We start from the raw sequence: 17,925 nt of genomic DNA on the forward strand, positions 1-17,925 counted from the left end.
TTGTTTTCATGCCCCCGTAATCGAAGATTCGGGGGTAAAGAGAATTCGCCCTGTCCGTCCGTCTATCTATAGCTGTCCGTTTGTCCGCAACCTTTAACCTTGCCCATAACTTTTGACTAGATGGGCCTATGGTTTATATATTTTACGAGTGTATTTCTTGTGACAAGACCTTTCTTTGGGTATCACCAAATTCGACCTTTTGACATTGACCTTGGAGTTTGGCATATTTTACACAAAAATTTCAAAATTTTACTTTGCCCATACTTTTTGAGCGGTTGGTTCTAGGAATTGCGTACTTCATATGTGTAGTCTTTGTGGCAAGACCTTCCATAGAATATAAACAACTTTGACCTTGACCTTGGACTTTGACCTACCTTACTTACCTTGGCCATAAGTTTTGAGCAGGTGGTGCTAGGGCTTTCATATTTCACAGTCGTAGTTCTTGTGAGAAGGTCTTAATTTGGTTACCAAAATATTTGATTTGCATTTGAGAAAATTTAACCCTTCGCTATATTGCCATACGGGGGCATCACTGCCGCATCAGTGTTTCACAAAAAGATCTTTTTAAATTCGTATTGTACACACAAGTCCCCCAATCGAAAATGATGCTTAAAAGAATCTTTGAAGTTTTGATTGGCAATATCTACGAAATTTTTATAGATGTGCTTCCAATGATATCTTTGCATTCCAATGGATATTGTTTGTGTCCTGTTATTAGCAAACTTATAAAGCAGAATATATTTAAAAAATTAAACTACGACATGATTGGAAATAAGTATCCTGTTGTGACATTTTACTTCGACGTATACCAGTGGTTGTATCGACTATGTTTTATCTGTTATATTCATGTATTTATCAATCCTAGTTTGATTCAGTATTTAATATTTTGAACACAAAATAAAAGCCACCTCTGACTCTGCCACGTTTCTTTTTGCTTGTCAAGTTTTTCGGGAAAGTTGATTTTTTTTCCTGCCTCTCTTGTTTTATTCAAAAAGGATGCTACGTCCATGAAAGCATCCTCTAACAAAACCATCTCAAGTGGATCAAGGGCATTGATTACAATGCTACTTACAAAGAAGTTGATGCTAAAGGGCTTCCTGTAGTCTTGCTTTAAAATCATCAAACACCACCTATACGGCAACCACCTTGCAGAGTTGTTCTTCGTAATAATCTCTCAAAACCTCTGCAATTAATATTCTTGACACTGTGTAATAAAGAGTGTTATTCCAATAATCGATCATTTCGAATGAAACCAACTGCTATCAATCTTCTTGATAAATACATGTATATACCTTAAACAAAATTAGCACGTACAGGCAATGGATAAGATTGAAATCAATGTAAACTTTTGTTTATTTACATATATATAATGTAATGAACTTGTACAGAGCTTGGTGAATGTAAGAGAGTCGAAACGGAATTAAGCTAGTACAATGTATACAGTTTCCCTTTATATATATACTGTATACAGGGAAATTTTCGCCCCCGTTTTATTTTCGCCCCATTCGCCCTACCATCATTGGAGCGAATTTAAAACGGGGCGAAATGAAATAATACAGTATATTTTTTTAATAAAACTATGATTGGGCGAATTTAAAACGGGGCAAAATTGTTTGCAAGTGTAAAAGGGCGAAAATAACCCTGTATACAGCAGGACTTAGATTGAAAGAAGGAATGACTTGATATAAAATTAGAAATTCATAGATGCAGATACTGGTAGATCACATGTTGTACTGTTGTATACAATTAAAAAAAACATATGCCTGCATGGACTGGAAATCGAACCCGGTACCCTTGCATTACTGTACTACTACATGTAGACAGAATGGTTTTGTCCTACGAACCCGGTTTAACAATATGTGGTGAGGGCTTATGTTGAGATTATTCTAACTATATTAGTCAGTGTTCTTATCAGTGGACTATATCCAGGCTAATGTCCTCTGTCAGTCTGAATTCTTGAAAATCACCTTCCATTTTTGGGGGGTGTTTCGAGCACGTATGCATGTAACTAATTCTCACTCTTGCAATAGATATCGGTTTATGGATTCATCTTTTTTTCTGTACCGGACAATGGGGGGGGGGGGGGTCAAAGGCTTCTAAATAACTAATATTCTACCTATAATTCTAACCCAGTAAATTTTAAGATCCCTCCCTCAAAACTGCAGACATTAATTGCTTCCGCACGTCTCCCAGGGGAAGAATCACAGATTAATGTTAATTCGGCTTTTATTGAGTTTGCTATACGGAGAGAATGCTAAGGTCTTCTTGGCATGACATTCTCCGAAACACATTTGTCACCTGAAAATTACACTTCATCCAAACACTTTCTCTTTTAAGGAATACTGATGTGACCGACCATGAGTAGACCAATCGACGTTGCATTTCAATAAAATTAATTGTCTGTTCTCTGAATCCATAGCTCTAGTTCTGTCATCTCTTTTTTCTAAACCTGTCATGTAGCAACTCATTTATTAATTTAACTGTGTGTCTTTAACGAGGAACACTTCTGCAGAAGGATTAATGTTAAAATCAGACAGGTTCGATCGACGTGGTGGCCAAATAATATTCGGATGGTAGAGTTTCTGACAAGGTTTTGAATGTTAGAAGTAACCCCGGCCTGGTGACCCGTCGCATTTCCTCAGTCTCTTCCTTTAATTTAAACAATATTTTATTCACAGATGTTGTCGTGAATAGGATTGGGCAGCAGGCGCAGCCTATTTTAGCCCTCTCCCTACATTTAGGTCAAGGTACAGAACAAATAGTGATATTAAAAGAATGTACAAAAGAAGAAAAAAAACACAAACAAAATTGAACAAAGTAACAGAGAAAAAAAAACAGAAAAAGTCATATGTAGAAAATTAAACAAAAGAGAAAAATAGAATGAACAAAATAACAAAAAGGGAAAATTACAGGGGGAGACAAAATACAAAGTAGTACCGGTTTGGGAGTACTTCTAACAAATAAAAATTATATCTATATATAGATATGACAGTGTTTATATAAAACGTTTTGTTGCTGCTATAAATGTATGTACAGCTTCAAATATTTGTATATTAATGTCAAGTCCATGGTTAGAACTACCATTTAAAAATAAATCACATTCGGGGATATTATCACAGCTTATAATATTATGTGTTGATTGAAAGAGTACATCTCTTGGAATTGTATATTTAGGACAAACAATAAAGTAATGATAGGCATTTTCAATACAATCAGTACAATGTTCACACATTGGAGTTTCAGCTAAATGTTGATTATATAAATCTGCTTTCAGATTACTAGCATTATTCCTTATCTGGCAATGTATTATATTATACTTTCTTTTTCCAAAATTAAAAAGTTCAATACTTTTCCTACAGAAATGAGATTTTAAAAGACTTTTGAATGAACATATTCCTGGAGCATTTTTAATATAATTTGGCAAGGTATTCCATTGTTTGACTGTAGAGGGGAGAAAACTTCCTTTACCACTGCCAGTGCCTCTTTCAACGCTATCATCAAAGAAAAAAATGTATAATTAGTTATTAATAAGTCTCAGATTTATAATAGGATATACATGTACGACCAATACGATAACTTTTTTTTAATTTGCTATTCATTTTCAAATTGTTTCTATCTGCAGCTACATGTATACATGTATAAACAATCGCAAACCATCATTTCAAAGCTATTTGAAAGAGGGGAGAGTGTGAAATCAAAGAACCACAGAACACTAAATGCTTGTACATGTAGTTATAAATATTTCTTTTTCAAGTTTTACAATTTATTCATAGGAAAATCACTGATGTTATAAGCTATAATCCCTACAATGCTATATTCCTCTTTTGAAGGGAACGTGCATGTGGGCTCGACTGAAAAGTCAGATTGTCGAGAAAGAGTTGGATTCATTACAATGTACCCTAATTTTAGACTTCTAATTATATAGATAATCAATGCTGAGAACAAGAGTAGCATTTGGGCAGATATGGCATCGCTTGTATTGGACGGCGCTGTTTTCAAATCCCTTACAAAACTAGGCTACATCCTATTGTAATGTATTTGGTATTTCAACTAATAAAAAGAGGCCGGGTAAAGGGTTTCCAGAAAAAAGTACCAAAAAAGAGAGAATAGTTCAGAATCTCACTGAATGAAGGGGGTCTTTTTGTTTGGCCTCATAATTATTAGGAAAATGATATTCGTCAAACGCTTGTAACACACCCTTGGTGCACTGACGTCATTTGATATAATTATGACGTAATAATCTAATAGATCTGTGTTCGAGATAAATCAATGAGTAAATTGCAAAAAGTAGCACAATTTCTTTGTACTTGCCAGAGACAAGTCAGCATTGTTCAGGTGGGTAAAAATAGCGTTCTTGAATATTTTTTTGATGATTTCTATTATAATTACATGAGCTTTCCTTTTTCACTCTCTTCATTTACGATAACTCTACCGAAAGAGTTTTCCATATTACTTTCTTATTAACCTTTTTTTTCAAATGAAAATAATTATCCCTCTTTATTCCGGAGAAAGATATTCCTGCCCAGAGTTTAAAAATAGTCTTCCCGGAAATTAAAAAGAAAAGAAAAAAAGGTGAAGGTCAAGTTGTCTGAAGGTGATCGAAAGCGGTAGCATTCTAATTTCTGCAGTGTTTTGACGAGTATTGCAGCTTGTCAAGGTAAAATACTTTAAGAACTTTACTCAAATATTCAGATTCCAAACGGGAAACCCTTGCATTAGACCGCTTTATGTTAAAAAGATATGGGAACTAGCCTAAACCAGTTAAACCATTGATCACTAAATGAATGCATGGTTCTGCATATTTTAATTCATTTGAAACAACTTGAAAGAAAGTGCAAAAATTACAATTGAATCAGGCTGCTATTCTTAAGTTTGGATCCTAAGCTGAGGTATAATATAGGGCGCGACATAGAACAATTTTTATTTTGTTTTTGGTTAAGTTTGAACAACAGTGAACACGCTGAAATGTGTCTTTCCTCTGAAAGTATAAATGAGTGCATATTCTTGGGGAGGGGGTACTCCGTGTAATGCTAGTAAGAAACCTTGGGTTATTATTGTACTATGTGTATACTCCAGTTTATTACCGAAACAAGTGCCTGTGATTTTACGACCAAGAAAAGATTATGGTGGGGTCACTGGGGGAAGAGGGATTTGTGTACCACCAAAATCCCCAGCAGGTCCAGGGTACTGCTCCTGGGGATTATAATTTTGTTCCATTTAAGCAACATTCCAGGGGTAGGAGCTACCAATGGTCTCCCAGCCTATGGATGTCTTTTCTCTAATCTCTGAGTTGACTCTGATCTGCTGACACAAATACAGAAAGCATACAGTTAAATTATAAAGCTAAAGCTGTATTAATTATTAATACCTTATTATTAACCTACAGAGGTTCTGATTTGCTAAATAGCTGGAAAATTGTCAGGGACATCTACATACCGTGATGTCATTTGGTCCTATGTCAAGATTACAATTTATGTGGGCATTTCAACTGTAAATTGTAGCAGCTTTAGAGCTTCAATGTGTTGACTTTATCATTGCAAGGTTACAAAACTACATGCAATTACAGGGATTAATCTTTGGCATATATTTTTAGCTCACCTGAGCCAAAGGCTCAAGTGAGCTTTTCTGATCACATTTTGTCCGGCGTCCGTCTGTCCGTCTGTCTGTCCGTCTGTCTGTCTGTCTGTAAACTTTTCACATTCGACTTCTTCTCAAGAACCGCTGGGCCAATTTCAACCAAACTTGCCACAAAGTATCCTTGGGTAAAGGGGATTCAAGTTTGTTCAAATGAAGGGCCACGCCCTCATTCAAGGGGAGATAATTGGGAATTAACGAAAATTTGGTGGCATGTTTTAAAAATCTTCTTCTCAAGAACCACTGTGCCAGGAAAGATGAAACTTATGGGGAAACATCTTCAGGTAGTGTAGATTCAAGTTTGTTCAAATCATGACCCCCAGGGGTAGGGCGGGGCCAAAATGGCCGACCAAAGTTTTACATAGAAATATATAGGAAAATTCTTTAAAAAATCTTCTCCTCAAGAATAGCAAAGCCATAATTGATCATATTTATATGGAAGCATCCTCAGGTAGGGTAGATTCAAGTTTGTTCAAATCATGACCCCCAGGGGTAGGGCGGGGCCAAAATAGCCGACCAAAGTTTTACATAGAAATATATAGGAAAATTCTTTAAAAAATCTTCTCCTCAAGAATAGCAAAGCCATAATTGATCATATTTATATGGAAGCATCCTCAGGTAGGGTAGATTCAAGTTTGTTCAAATCATGACCCAAAGGGGTTGGGCGGGGCCAAAATGGCCGACCAAAGTTTTACATAGAAATATATAGGAAAATTCTTTAAAAATCATCTTCTCAAGAATAGCAAAGCCATAATTGATCATATTTATATGGAAGCATCCTCAGGTAGGGTAAATTTAAATTTGTTCAAATCATGACCCCCAGGGGTAGGGTGGGGCAAAAATGGCCAACTCAAAGTTTTACATAGAAATATATAGGAAAATTCTTTAAAAATCATCTTCTCAAGAATAGCAAAGCCATAATTAATCATATTTATATGGAACCATCCTCAGGTAGTGTAGATTCAAGTTTGTTCAAATCATGACCCCCAGGGGTAGGGCGGGGCCAAAATGGCCGACCAAAGTTTTACATAGAAATATATAGGAAAATTCTTTAAAAATCTTCTCCTTAAGAACAACAAAGCCATAATTGATCATATTTATATGGAAGCATCCTCAGGTAGTGTAGATTCAAGTTTGTTCAAATCATGACCCCCAGGGCTTGGGTGGGGCCAAAATTGCCGACCAAAGTTTTACATAGAAATGTATAGGAAAATTCTTTAAAAATCAGCAAAGCCATGATTGGTCATGGGACTACTTTTGGATTTAAGCTTTTCAAGTATAAACCAATTTTGCTTTTTCCTAGCCACAGTGCTCAGGTGAGCAAGGTGGCCCATGGGCCTCTTGTTTTTAATTTACTACCAATATTCAGTATTTTTCCCCAAGGGAATATTTCCCCTAAATAATCCATTTTTCCATTCTGATGAGTAAAAAATTCCCAAGGCAATGATAAGAAGCTCATTGACAAATATTTGTTTTCCTTTGTAAAAGGTGGAAATTTAAAGTAAAAAGGTTCAGAAGATGTGAAATATGGTTTTACTTTGCTATTTTATGCACTCTAAATGGTCATTAAGGCCATAATAAAAATATTCCTAGATTCTCATCCCCGCCCACCCCGATTTTATACCCCCGCCTCGATTTTTTGAGTTGGCTCGCGTAGCGAGCTACTCCCTGTCAACATAGCCGTTTCAGAGCTGTAAAATTTATCACGCATTCATCAAGGTGATCCATACGCCAAATATTATAGTTCTAGCAAAAAATGCTTAAAATTGATTTGAGTGATTGTATAAACTTTGTATAAAATAATAAAATTTATAAAAGGTAAAAACTGTATAAAATTTCCTACTGTAACATTATTTATGCCTTCATGCTTTTAAAGAAATTTTTTATTAAATATCTGTATGATGTACAATTACTGCGTATGAATATATGTTCAAGCATGTTAGGCGGATCTAATCTTTCCATCTGAAGTTTATTTATAATTGACCTAGAATACTCCCTAACACAAACACCTGCTGCTCTCATTAGCTGCAGCTAGTTGTTGTTGAAAATCTATTTTTAGAATCCAGATTTGCTGTAACACTGACCACTTCAGCTAATGTGCTGAAATTCATTATAGAATCCAGTCACTATAATACGGAAGCCCATTAGTGCCAACCTGTTTATATAAATGTAAAGCAATATACACTTTATTTATGAACCGAACATGGATCAGACATATAATATTCAATCTCTTAAGATGCAAAATAAACTGAATATATTAAGGTATGGTGCCCAGATGTGAAAAAGCTCAATTGACTCGAGCGAGTCAACTCGCAGGCCCTTCAGGCCTTTGATTTTTATTTCTGTTTTTCTTCACCTTAATTCTGATCGGAATCGGTATTCATCTAACATTCTACTTTCGATTTAAATCCTGCGAAAGTAGACATGATTTTGATAACTGGAAAGATGGTAATTGCTGTAATACATGCGTATATATTTTAATTAAACAAGGGTCATTGGTTGAAAAAGGTTGGTGATGATGTGAAGTAAGAGATAATTGAACCTTTACTATGACTTTTATTCGGGTATTATGGGTAAAATTACACGTATTGACCAGGTCAATAAAAAATCTGCAAAATTGAAAAAATAAAAAATATAAAATAAAAGGCGCCCGCCCGCCTTGATTTTTAAAAAAATTCGGATGAGAATCTAGCAATTTATTTATTATGGCCTAAAATGAGGAACTTCAGTTGGGACCCCAAATTGTGCCTGCCCTGCACGACTGAGGGGTCTTGAGTGGCCCCCAGGACCCCAGCTGATTTTCCCAATTTCTCCAGAAAGGGTGGTTTCCCCCAAAACCTAAATTAATCCCTTCAATTGTTTATGACAGTTAAAATGTGACATAACACTATTATCAGGATTATACATATGTATGATAATTTTAGGTGTGCAAAAGGATTTTCCATAAATATAAATAAATTTTAGGACAAATAGGATGTGTGGTAGGTTAAGGTAGATGTTGTCTTCAAAGATATTATCTAAAAGTACTGTTCACATGAGTCAGAGTATTGAATAGATCATATTAAGATATTAATATAAGTTTACATGTTTGTTGAAAAAATACACTTGTACAGGAAGTAGTTTCTCTCTTTTGGAGTTTGTTCATACATGCTATACAAACAAACCTTGAAGGTAAACCACTTAATATAAACAGAAATATTCTCATCTATTCTATGTATCTTATTTACTTAGTTTTTTTTTCCTTTCCTTTTTTTTTTTAAAAACTGGTATGGAGATGCCACCATTTAAAGGTGGAGAGCTGCAAATTAAGACCAGTCCACTGTATTTAAGGAGGGACTTTTTTTTGCGTCAGCACCTGTTGAAAAAATATCTGGTTTTCATGGATACGTGTTAGACATTATATCCCAAATCCACATTAAGTATGCCATTACAGTAAAACATATTTCAGTGTAAAAGCTGTGACCCTGCATGTAAATCCAATTGGGAAGAAAGGACATCTAAAATCAGTGACAGTAAAATATAAAAAAAATAATAATTTCTTTTTTCCTGTTACAGATGGCACAACACCTTGCAAAGACCCAGGGAAGTGGGGTGAGTGTTCTGCAGTATTGATTAATTCGTGATTGTCTAAGTTCTGTATTTGATGCTTTTGTGTTTGAGCTCATACAGTTTGTGTTAGCTCGATTCTTGTTCTAAATCGTGTGTTAATTTTGAGATTTTTGCAAATGGTTAAAATTTGGTGCCTCTAACAATTATTGTCATTAAAATTAAATGGGACTTTTTCGTTGAAAGAAAATGTGTTGTGCTAGCTCAAATAAGAGAAGTTTACATGATGTCAACATGGAAATACACAACACCTAAAGTAGGATCGAGTCACAGGATATGACAAAGACTTGTTTGCTAGGGAAAAAAAAACATTTCCCTGCCTTTCCTCTGATTTTTTTAAGTTAACTTACAATATATTAATTTTTTTTTTAAATTTTTAATATAATATAATGATAATGAATTGAAACTTTTTTTAATTTGATTTATAATATACATAATTAAAAATTAAAGTAAAAGAACTGGAACTAATTTTTTTAAAATATATATGTTTAATTGACATATTATATACATGTATGTATATCCAGAGTTTTTTTTTTTTTTTTTTATATTACAATGTAGCATAGTTAGAGGTACATGAATATGATGAAAACATTCTTATTTTTAGCAATAAACCAGTCAAAATGTGTGTACAGTCACATGCTTTTGACACAGTCAGCATGGTCAGTGCAAATCATATGAATTCGTAAAATTTTTAAAATAATTAATTAAATAAATGTACATTTCAGGAAATCCCTGTTATCATAGAGCCAGAGGTTTGAACATTATGTTAAATAGCTTTATAACTTGTGCATATTTAAAATTAAAGGAGACAATCTTCTTTTGTGTTTTATACAAGTCATATGTAGTCTTGACTTGTGCAATATAGATGTTCTGTTTATACATACATGTATATAATGATTTTTTAAGAGATATCATTTTATTATCAGATTACAGTCTTTGCTCTTATCAGTTTAAGATTTTTTTTTTTTAATTTTGAATTAAAATTATTGAATGCAGATTGGATATAAGCAAAATCAAAATTCCAGTGCTGGGAACTGATTTTAAAAATAGGTACTGCAGAGTAAATACAAGAAGATTGTCTCTGGACTATCAAATGGCTTAATTTTTTTTTTTTTTTGAATAAGCAACTTTGAATATAAAATTTAAATATAATTTCTAGATTCTCTTGGTCTTTCTGCTTGCAGCAATAAAGTATGTGTGTATGAACTATACACACATTCCATTTCTTATAAAGCTGAATGAAAATTATTCTATTGTTCTAGGACCATCATAAATATATAATATTATGTTTATAATCGAATGAAAATTGAAAATGAACCTTTGCTCATTGACTTTATTCTTTATTCAATCAATCTTAAACTTTGAATCATGTTATGCCCTGTCATATGTACTTCCAATCAATATTATTGAAAGTTTCCCATTTTACTTGAGTTATTAGTTATAAATTATGTCAATAGCATAGTATTGTGCTAGTTTCGTCATCATCTTTCCTTGGCATTTTAACATCTATATCAGTGTTCCAGACAAAGAGGTTTTTCTTATTTTCTCACAAAATTAATGTAAACTTTATGTATTGAATATTGTAAACAAGGTAAAAATTAAGAAAAGTATGAGTACTCAGTACTTGTACATGTTATCCTCAAGTAAGGTACAATTGTACTCTAATATAGGCCAGCTTTAAATAATGTTTGTTTGCCCTCTTCCTATTTGGGTCGCTAGGTTCATGTAGGTGAGAACATTTTTTAAATATAAATTCTCAGAAAATTTCAATTTCAATGCTAAATTTCTAAAATATATTTTCAAGAATACAAAAAAAAAAATTACCCGGTAATTGCTTTCTGAAGGTTGAACAAAATTTGAGTGGGGTCATTTTTAACCAGTCAGTCAGGAGAGGGCAAAAAAATTATTTTTTTTAAGATGGGCTTACTGAACATGCTTATTCACAAAGTAAACATCTTTATCAATTTTTCACCAATTACAGAAATAAATAATATCATACACTGATCATTGAGGAATAGCTTTTGACTCGAATGCTATCATCCCTGTTTTAACTGGTCAATGGTCATATGATATTATTATGATTCATATTAAATCATAAATGTGTGTATTAATGCATATATTAAGTGACATAGTGACTCATGGGTCATTTTCATATTAATATTTAAAGTTTTCATATCACTTCATGTTAATGTGCCTCTCATTTCAGACCCCTCCTGTCCCCACCCTGATGACCCCTGACCCCCAGGTTTGTCTTTACTGACTGCACCCAGGCATATTTCTATTTTTAACTCCCTGTTTAATTAGTTTTCACATTTACCCAGCAGCTGGCACATATCTAGCTTACTAAAGTGGGAAGCTGGGCTTATCGGAGGTGGATCCAGAAGGGTGGCCATTTGCAAATACTTTATATATTCAATTTTTTTTTTGGGGGGGGGATCTGCAATCATAAAGAACTTGTTTAAATTGGAGAGTAGCAGATGGATTTTAAACTGATATTAATTCATAAATTTTGGATTAATAATACATGTATTTGGTTAATAGTATTTAAATTAATTAATAATTAGCATTTAATCATGATATGAATTAGTTACATAAATAAGACAGATCTCTTAATAAAAATCATTTTAACAGATCTGTTAAAAGTACAAAGGGAACATGATTCATTGATTTTTAAGTCCATTTAAGCTTGGATCCATCCCTGATATTTTTGCTATTATAATGTTAATATTTCAACCTACTATTTTTCCCATCTTGGTTATAGGTTTCTGTATTTAGGGATCTTAATTGCATGCCTAGAACTATATTTCATCTAAATGAGGGTATACTTTAGTAATGGTGAATAATTGTTTAGTAAAAAAAAAATATAAAGATTGACTAACATCATTATTAACACTTGATCAGTATTAAAATATTAAATTTTTCAATGCATATCACCTATTTAGTTATTCATCATTGGCTTTTAATTATTATCCCTTAAATTCAATCAAGCTTTCATCAATGTCAAATCCATGACAGATAAAAAAAATATTCACGCAAAAAGTATTAATGATTGACTTTCAATTATATTTTGGAAAATAAAGCTGGTAATAATTGGCAATATGCATTTTGCAAAATAGGTAAAACCAAGATTATCTTTTTGATAAACATGTTTATTTTAATGTAATAGTACTTACTTGATAAGGGAAATCCATGTTTTTTTGTTTGTTTTTTTTTCGATAGTAAATGTTGTCCATTTTAAGTACCTGGTCCATCTCTAACACAAAATAAATTTCCACAGTGTAGACCCTAGATCAAGAGACCGATTTTCCCGATAATCATTTACAGGGGTTATATATTAACTTCCCCTCTCTCTCCCAGTAAATCCCAGCAATTGAGTTTGACATGGTTGTCAGGCCATCATCCAATCAGCTGTGGGTAATTATAGAGTCCTGGAGTAATTGTTGTTATATTAACTGTCAGAACAGATGGAGGTCAATCTCTGTGTTTCTATCTGTTGTCTGTGCCTATCTGATGTATGGCTATCAGAACACACTGTGTGTATTACAGTACATGCAGGCGTTCCATTAAGGTGGTAGAATCTAATAAGTGCAGGGGTACCCAAGGCTAAAAGTGGGTTAAGAGAGGCAAGTTCTTTTTCTCTGTGGTGCCTGGAATCAATTTTATGAAGAGTCTGGTTGTCAAAGAAAATTTATTGAATCAAAGTAAGTTTTGAGTGAAACATGCTTTAGACAGCTTTATTGTTTAACTGCATTTTCCATATGGTCAAAGTGAAAAAAAGTCAAATTATTAAATTCTGTTGATGCAAGCAAGGTAAGATCTTTATCCATATGAATGCATTCTCTGCATGCTTGAACTGACTGCAATTCTTCCAGTGTTTGTAAACAAGCAAGAAAAGCCATGTGACCAACTAAAAATGTTTATTGACCTTTTCACCTCTTCAGTACACCATAGATCATGCTTTCCCAGGGCATACATGCAAGCAGTGTTTAATGGACCATTTAATGAAACATTTCAATCTGGAAATATCTAAAATTTAAAACCAGGTAAGTTTTGACCATCGTCCAGTTTTGACCTTGAACTGGATGTACTGTATGGCCAGTTACACATTACTGAGCCACATAGTTTAGATAACCGATTTTATATATGGAAGAGATAAATGATATATCAATTTAACCTTGTGTGTGGCCCCCATCCAGTACACTGTAGTGTATTGGGGACCGTAGAATGACAAATCATTGCACTATAAGTGGTGTTTGATGTTTACCTTTGGCATTGCACCTGTCAAACTTTATTGGGAGGGAATAAAATAAATCACAGGTGAGTCAATTAAAAAAGGTGCTCCGCTGCAGGTTTTGTCCTTTTCGAAGGACATTGGTCCTGTTGAAATAATGTGCACTGATTTCATGTTAAGCAAAATTTATTGTTGAGATTTATTTCCAAGTGAATTTATAATGTTTGTGTGATAAAATGAAGAGTATTGCTGCTGAATGCAGTGGATTTTTTTTTTTTTTTTTTTGAGCTAGCTGTTTGAGAAAATATGAACTTTTGAATTAGCCACCTGAGTCTAAATTATTGGTTTTCTCTGGAGTACGTTATCTGAAATTAATTCTTTTTATTGTTTCAGAAGGTAATACTTTTCTCAATCTTTTACTGTGTAATTAAGACTTCAAAAACTAAAGGCTGGAATCTGTTAAGCGGTTTTTTGGTCTAATTCTAACGAGTAGACTCATTAGAGATCAGCCAGCCCATTTGATTGATCTTATGTGTTCTGTACACAATTTTCAATCTTTTTAATGTCAGGAATGGCATATTGGCAAAATATCCGGTAAAGTGTTTTAAAGCAAGCCTTAGACTCTATAAAACATGAAATGTCAATAGAATGGAGAAGGTCCATAAGACTGCATTAGAGGAGGGAGAAAAAAACTCGCATTAGAGCACTTGGCTTTCAGAAATTTCCAGCATTAGAACTAATTGCAGTTTTGTGTCTGGATGGAAATGAATTGCCCCAGAGTGGAAGTCTTAGACTATGATAAACTCCATGGTTCTCTGTATAATGTGAGTAAATTTACAGCTAAAAGACTTTAACTACATTCAAAGGGCATTGTTTAAATTTGTTAAATATTTTTGAAATGTCACAATCCTGTCAATTTGCTCGACATGTCATTGAAAAGTTTTGACAGATTTCTAAATCTATTCAGCAGCAAAATTTCATGTATTTGGTTTCAGGGTAACACTGTCAAACAGCTAGTGCATGCATGAACTAATGCTCTCTCTCTCTCTCTGAAATTTTTTTGTTTCATCATTCATAGCCTTTTCATATACTAATATTGAGGCATGTTTTCATTTTCATTATGTACATGTATATGATACATGTATTAGAAAAAGTCTACATTATGCATCTATATAAATATATGTAAACTGTACAAAAATAGTCAAGACAGAACTTTTAAATTCGTTGAACTGTCTGCACTGCACTGTAAGTCATCATTTTATTTTTTAAAAAATAATACAATCACGTTATATTTGCAGCATGTACAAGGTATAGATAGAATCTTTACTTAATTACCATACCTATATATAAAATGGTATGTCAGTTATAACAGTTAGCTTGGTTAAATTGTTTTTAATCATTTGGGAGAATGAAAAATTCAGTTATTTTTAATTTTGAACATATTCAATAGTATTTGATAATTTGATAAAGTTAACTTTATAATTAATAGAATTTTGGTTGGGGATCGAGCCATTTTTTTTTTTTTAAGCACTTTCATTACTCACCAAGCAATTGAAATTTAACTCCTTTATCAATAAAATTATAATATATTAATTGTGTGGTATTTTGATCTTAAATTTATTTCAAATTTACATAAAACTTTAACAACCGTATGTACCATGTGTATCTACATATCCACTGATCCCGAATTTCCTTTGTTGTAGTTTAACCTGAATTTGCTCTGTTGTAGTTTATTAGGAACCTGAATTTCCTCTGTTGTAGTTTAACCTGAAGGAGATGGAGATGGAGGGAGGGTATTACCGGCAGTGTCAGCAGCTGGAGGCCGCCGACGCCATGTCTCACCTGGAGCACATGTGTAAACTGGACATCGACTCGGAGCCCCACGAGGTCAGAATGACCGGCATCATTTGTACCATTGGTGAGTCTTCACTGAGGGTGATGATCAGTACAACTACAGTTTTGTAACTAAAGTCATTGACAAGGATATAGTGACATACATTTCTGAATCAGTACATGTACTTATTCTCAAGTTAGATTATTTTTCAGTGCTTGTCTTGTTGTTTTTAGTACGTGTGTAAAATTTTGTGTGTAGTTTATATAAGGAAAATCTTCTTGGACCTTATTTAGCAAATTGTTAATGCAGCGTGAAAGTGCCTCAATTTTCTTTTCAAGCTCTGGGTGTCATCTACCGTACAATTTACATTAGATAGAGAATTTTTTATGGGAATGAGTTGTGCAAGACTTAAATTTTTTCTCTTAACATTTCTATGTTTTATAAACTGGTTCTGAGTGGTTATTTCTGTGACAGGGCCTGCTTGTCGTGAAGTCAGTATGCTGCAGAAAATGATCATCGAGGGCATGAACATTGCACGACTCAACTTCTCCCATGGCACTCATGAGGTACTGTTCTTAGCATTTTAGCTTCCATTGATCAGAGGGCAGCCTTCATATACCAGAAGATGTTTTAAAATTGAAAGATTTCAGAAATTTGTCTTAAAAAAACTTTTTTAGGTCCTATCAATCATGAAAATTGTTGATGAAATCTGTCATATTTGGTTTTGTTTTAGTTGTAAAGCATTATTTTTGATCATATTTGTATCTTTGCTATTATACAATAAGTTTATCCCAGATAGTAAGATTTTCACATGGGCTTAAATTTTATTCAGTTTTGACTATACACTTTATATCTTTTGTAACCATTAAATGTTTATTTTTCATGTGAAATCTTTCAGTATCATGCTGGCACAATAAAGAACATCCGAGAGGCAAAAAACGGCTTTAGTTCTCCCCGACCTGTGGCCATCGCCCTGGATACCAAGGGGCCAGAGATCAGAACCGGACTGTTAGAGGGGGTAGGTTGTTAGAATTCCTAGTCCAAAATGTGTAACTGTCGCCTTGACTTTAGTATGTTACAGTCAAATTGTGATAACCTGACTCCCGATCTTAACAGGACTGTATATTCAAGATGAAAACGTGTACAGTGAAGCATGCTTTTACTGAAAATACTTAAAATGAATCAAGTTCCAAACATATTTTAAAGCTAAGAAAAATTAAAATCACTTGCAGTAAATATTACTTCATTATTAGCATTTTCTCTATAAGTTTTACTGTGTAAAAATATAGTGTATTTTTATAGTGTATCTTTTTTGTGTATTAGTATTAGATGTTTCTAAAGATCCTGCTCTTACCAAACTATAAGAAGAAAAAAAAACTGGATATCATTTACAGTCAAATCTCTTTGTGTCAAACTCTGTGGGACCGAGGAAATCTTTGAGTTATCCAAGTATTTAAGATACAAAGAGTAAACCAGTTTTGAGGATGGGTGGTTGGGACTTCCAAATCACTTCATAATATTTATGGAATTCAAGATGTCAGTGTTCCAGATGCAGATATTTACAGTTACTGTAATTTTTTTTTTATATGATGTAGGGGGCCTCTGCTGAGATCACTCTGAATGCTGGAGACAAAATAAAGATCACGACAGACGACAAATACAAAGAGAAGTGCAGTAAGGACGTGTTGTGGGTGGACTATAAAAATATCACCAAGGTCATGTCTGTAGGCGACAGAATGTACATAGACGACGGTCTCATCTCAGTCATAGTCAAGGAGATGGGTAAGTTTACGTAAAAAGCTGGATATCACAGAATTACTTAGGCCTGTAATGAAATTGTCTATTGCAGACAGAATGTACATAGACGATGGACTGGTTCTGTCATTGTCAAGGTTATTGGTAAGATTATGTAAAGCTGTAAATCTAAAAGTGAAACATACACCTCTCAACAAGAAAGTGTTAATATCAGGAATTTTTTTTATGTTTACATATGCATGCATAAAAAAAATGAAATTTATTTAAATAGCATAGATATCAGCCGAGATTTCTTTACGTAATTAACATGCAGTATTTTCACATTGATGTCAAGATTATGAACAATCATCTATATCTTCAAGATATATGGTCAATTTTTTTCTCACTACAAAAGAAAAATCTAAATAAATTCAATAATATAAATTTAACAAAATAATGATTGGAAAAAAGCTTTGACAATGAGTTGAAGATTATTTTCACCATACCTGTATACATGTGATTAACCTGTAGGTGCTGACTACCTGAACTGTCTGGTGGAGAATGGGGGAGACCTGGGGAGTAAGAAGGGCTGTAACCTCCCCGGGGTCGCGGTGGACCTGCCTGCGGTGTCAGACAAAGACAAGGAGGATCTACTGTTTGGGGTGGAACAGGGGGTAAATATCCGAGGACAAGTCATGTTGGGGGGGGAGGTTTCTTAGGAGTACATTTATTTAAAGGAGGAATATGTGGCAAGGGGGTGAGGGGGTGGGGGAATATGCAGCAGGGGGGGGTAAGGGGACAAGTTGAACAAGGGGTAAGTCCTGAGGGGACAAGTCACTGGGGAACATTGACTGTTGTGGGTTGGGTGAGGGATTGTAGGAGTATT

At 33.9% G+C, this 17,925-nt stretch overlaps 1 protein-coding gene across 1 annotated transcript in view; it reads left to right on the forward strand.

The window, feature by feature from the left end:
• The first annotated feature begins 4,250 nt into the window (after positions 1-4,250).
• LOC134272308 (pyruvate kinase PKM-like) overlaps positions 4,251-17,925 on the forward strand; it is a 30,664-nt gene continuing 16,989 nt past the window's right edge. Inside the window, 8 exon segments of the mRNA XM_062754556.1 lie at positions 4,251-4,335; positions 9,190-9,225; positions 11,447-11,485; positions 15,233-15,389; positions 15,780-15,871; positions 16,204-16,323; positions 16,901-17,087; positions 17,571-17,719. Of these exon segments, the coding sequence (XP_062610540.1) occupies positions 4,270-4,335; positions 9,190-9,225; positions 11,447-11,485; positions 15,233-15,389; positions 15,780-15,871; positions 16,204-16,323; positions 16,901-17,087; positions 17,571-17,719 (846 nt within the window). The 5' untranslated portion in view covers positions 4,251-4,269.

The sequence above is a fragment of the Saccostrea cucullata genome, unplaced genomic scaffold, assembly GCF_032062105.1.
Source record: "Saccostrea cucullata isolate Sc308-1 unplaced genomic scaffold, CSIRO_AGI_Scuc_v1 ctg2139, whole genome shotgun sequence".
NCBI classification, from domain to species: Eukaryota; Metazoa; Mollusca; class Bivalvia; order Ostreida; family Ostreidae; genus Saccostrea; species Saccostrea cuccullata.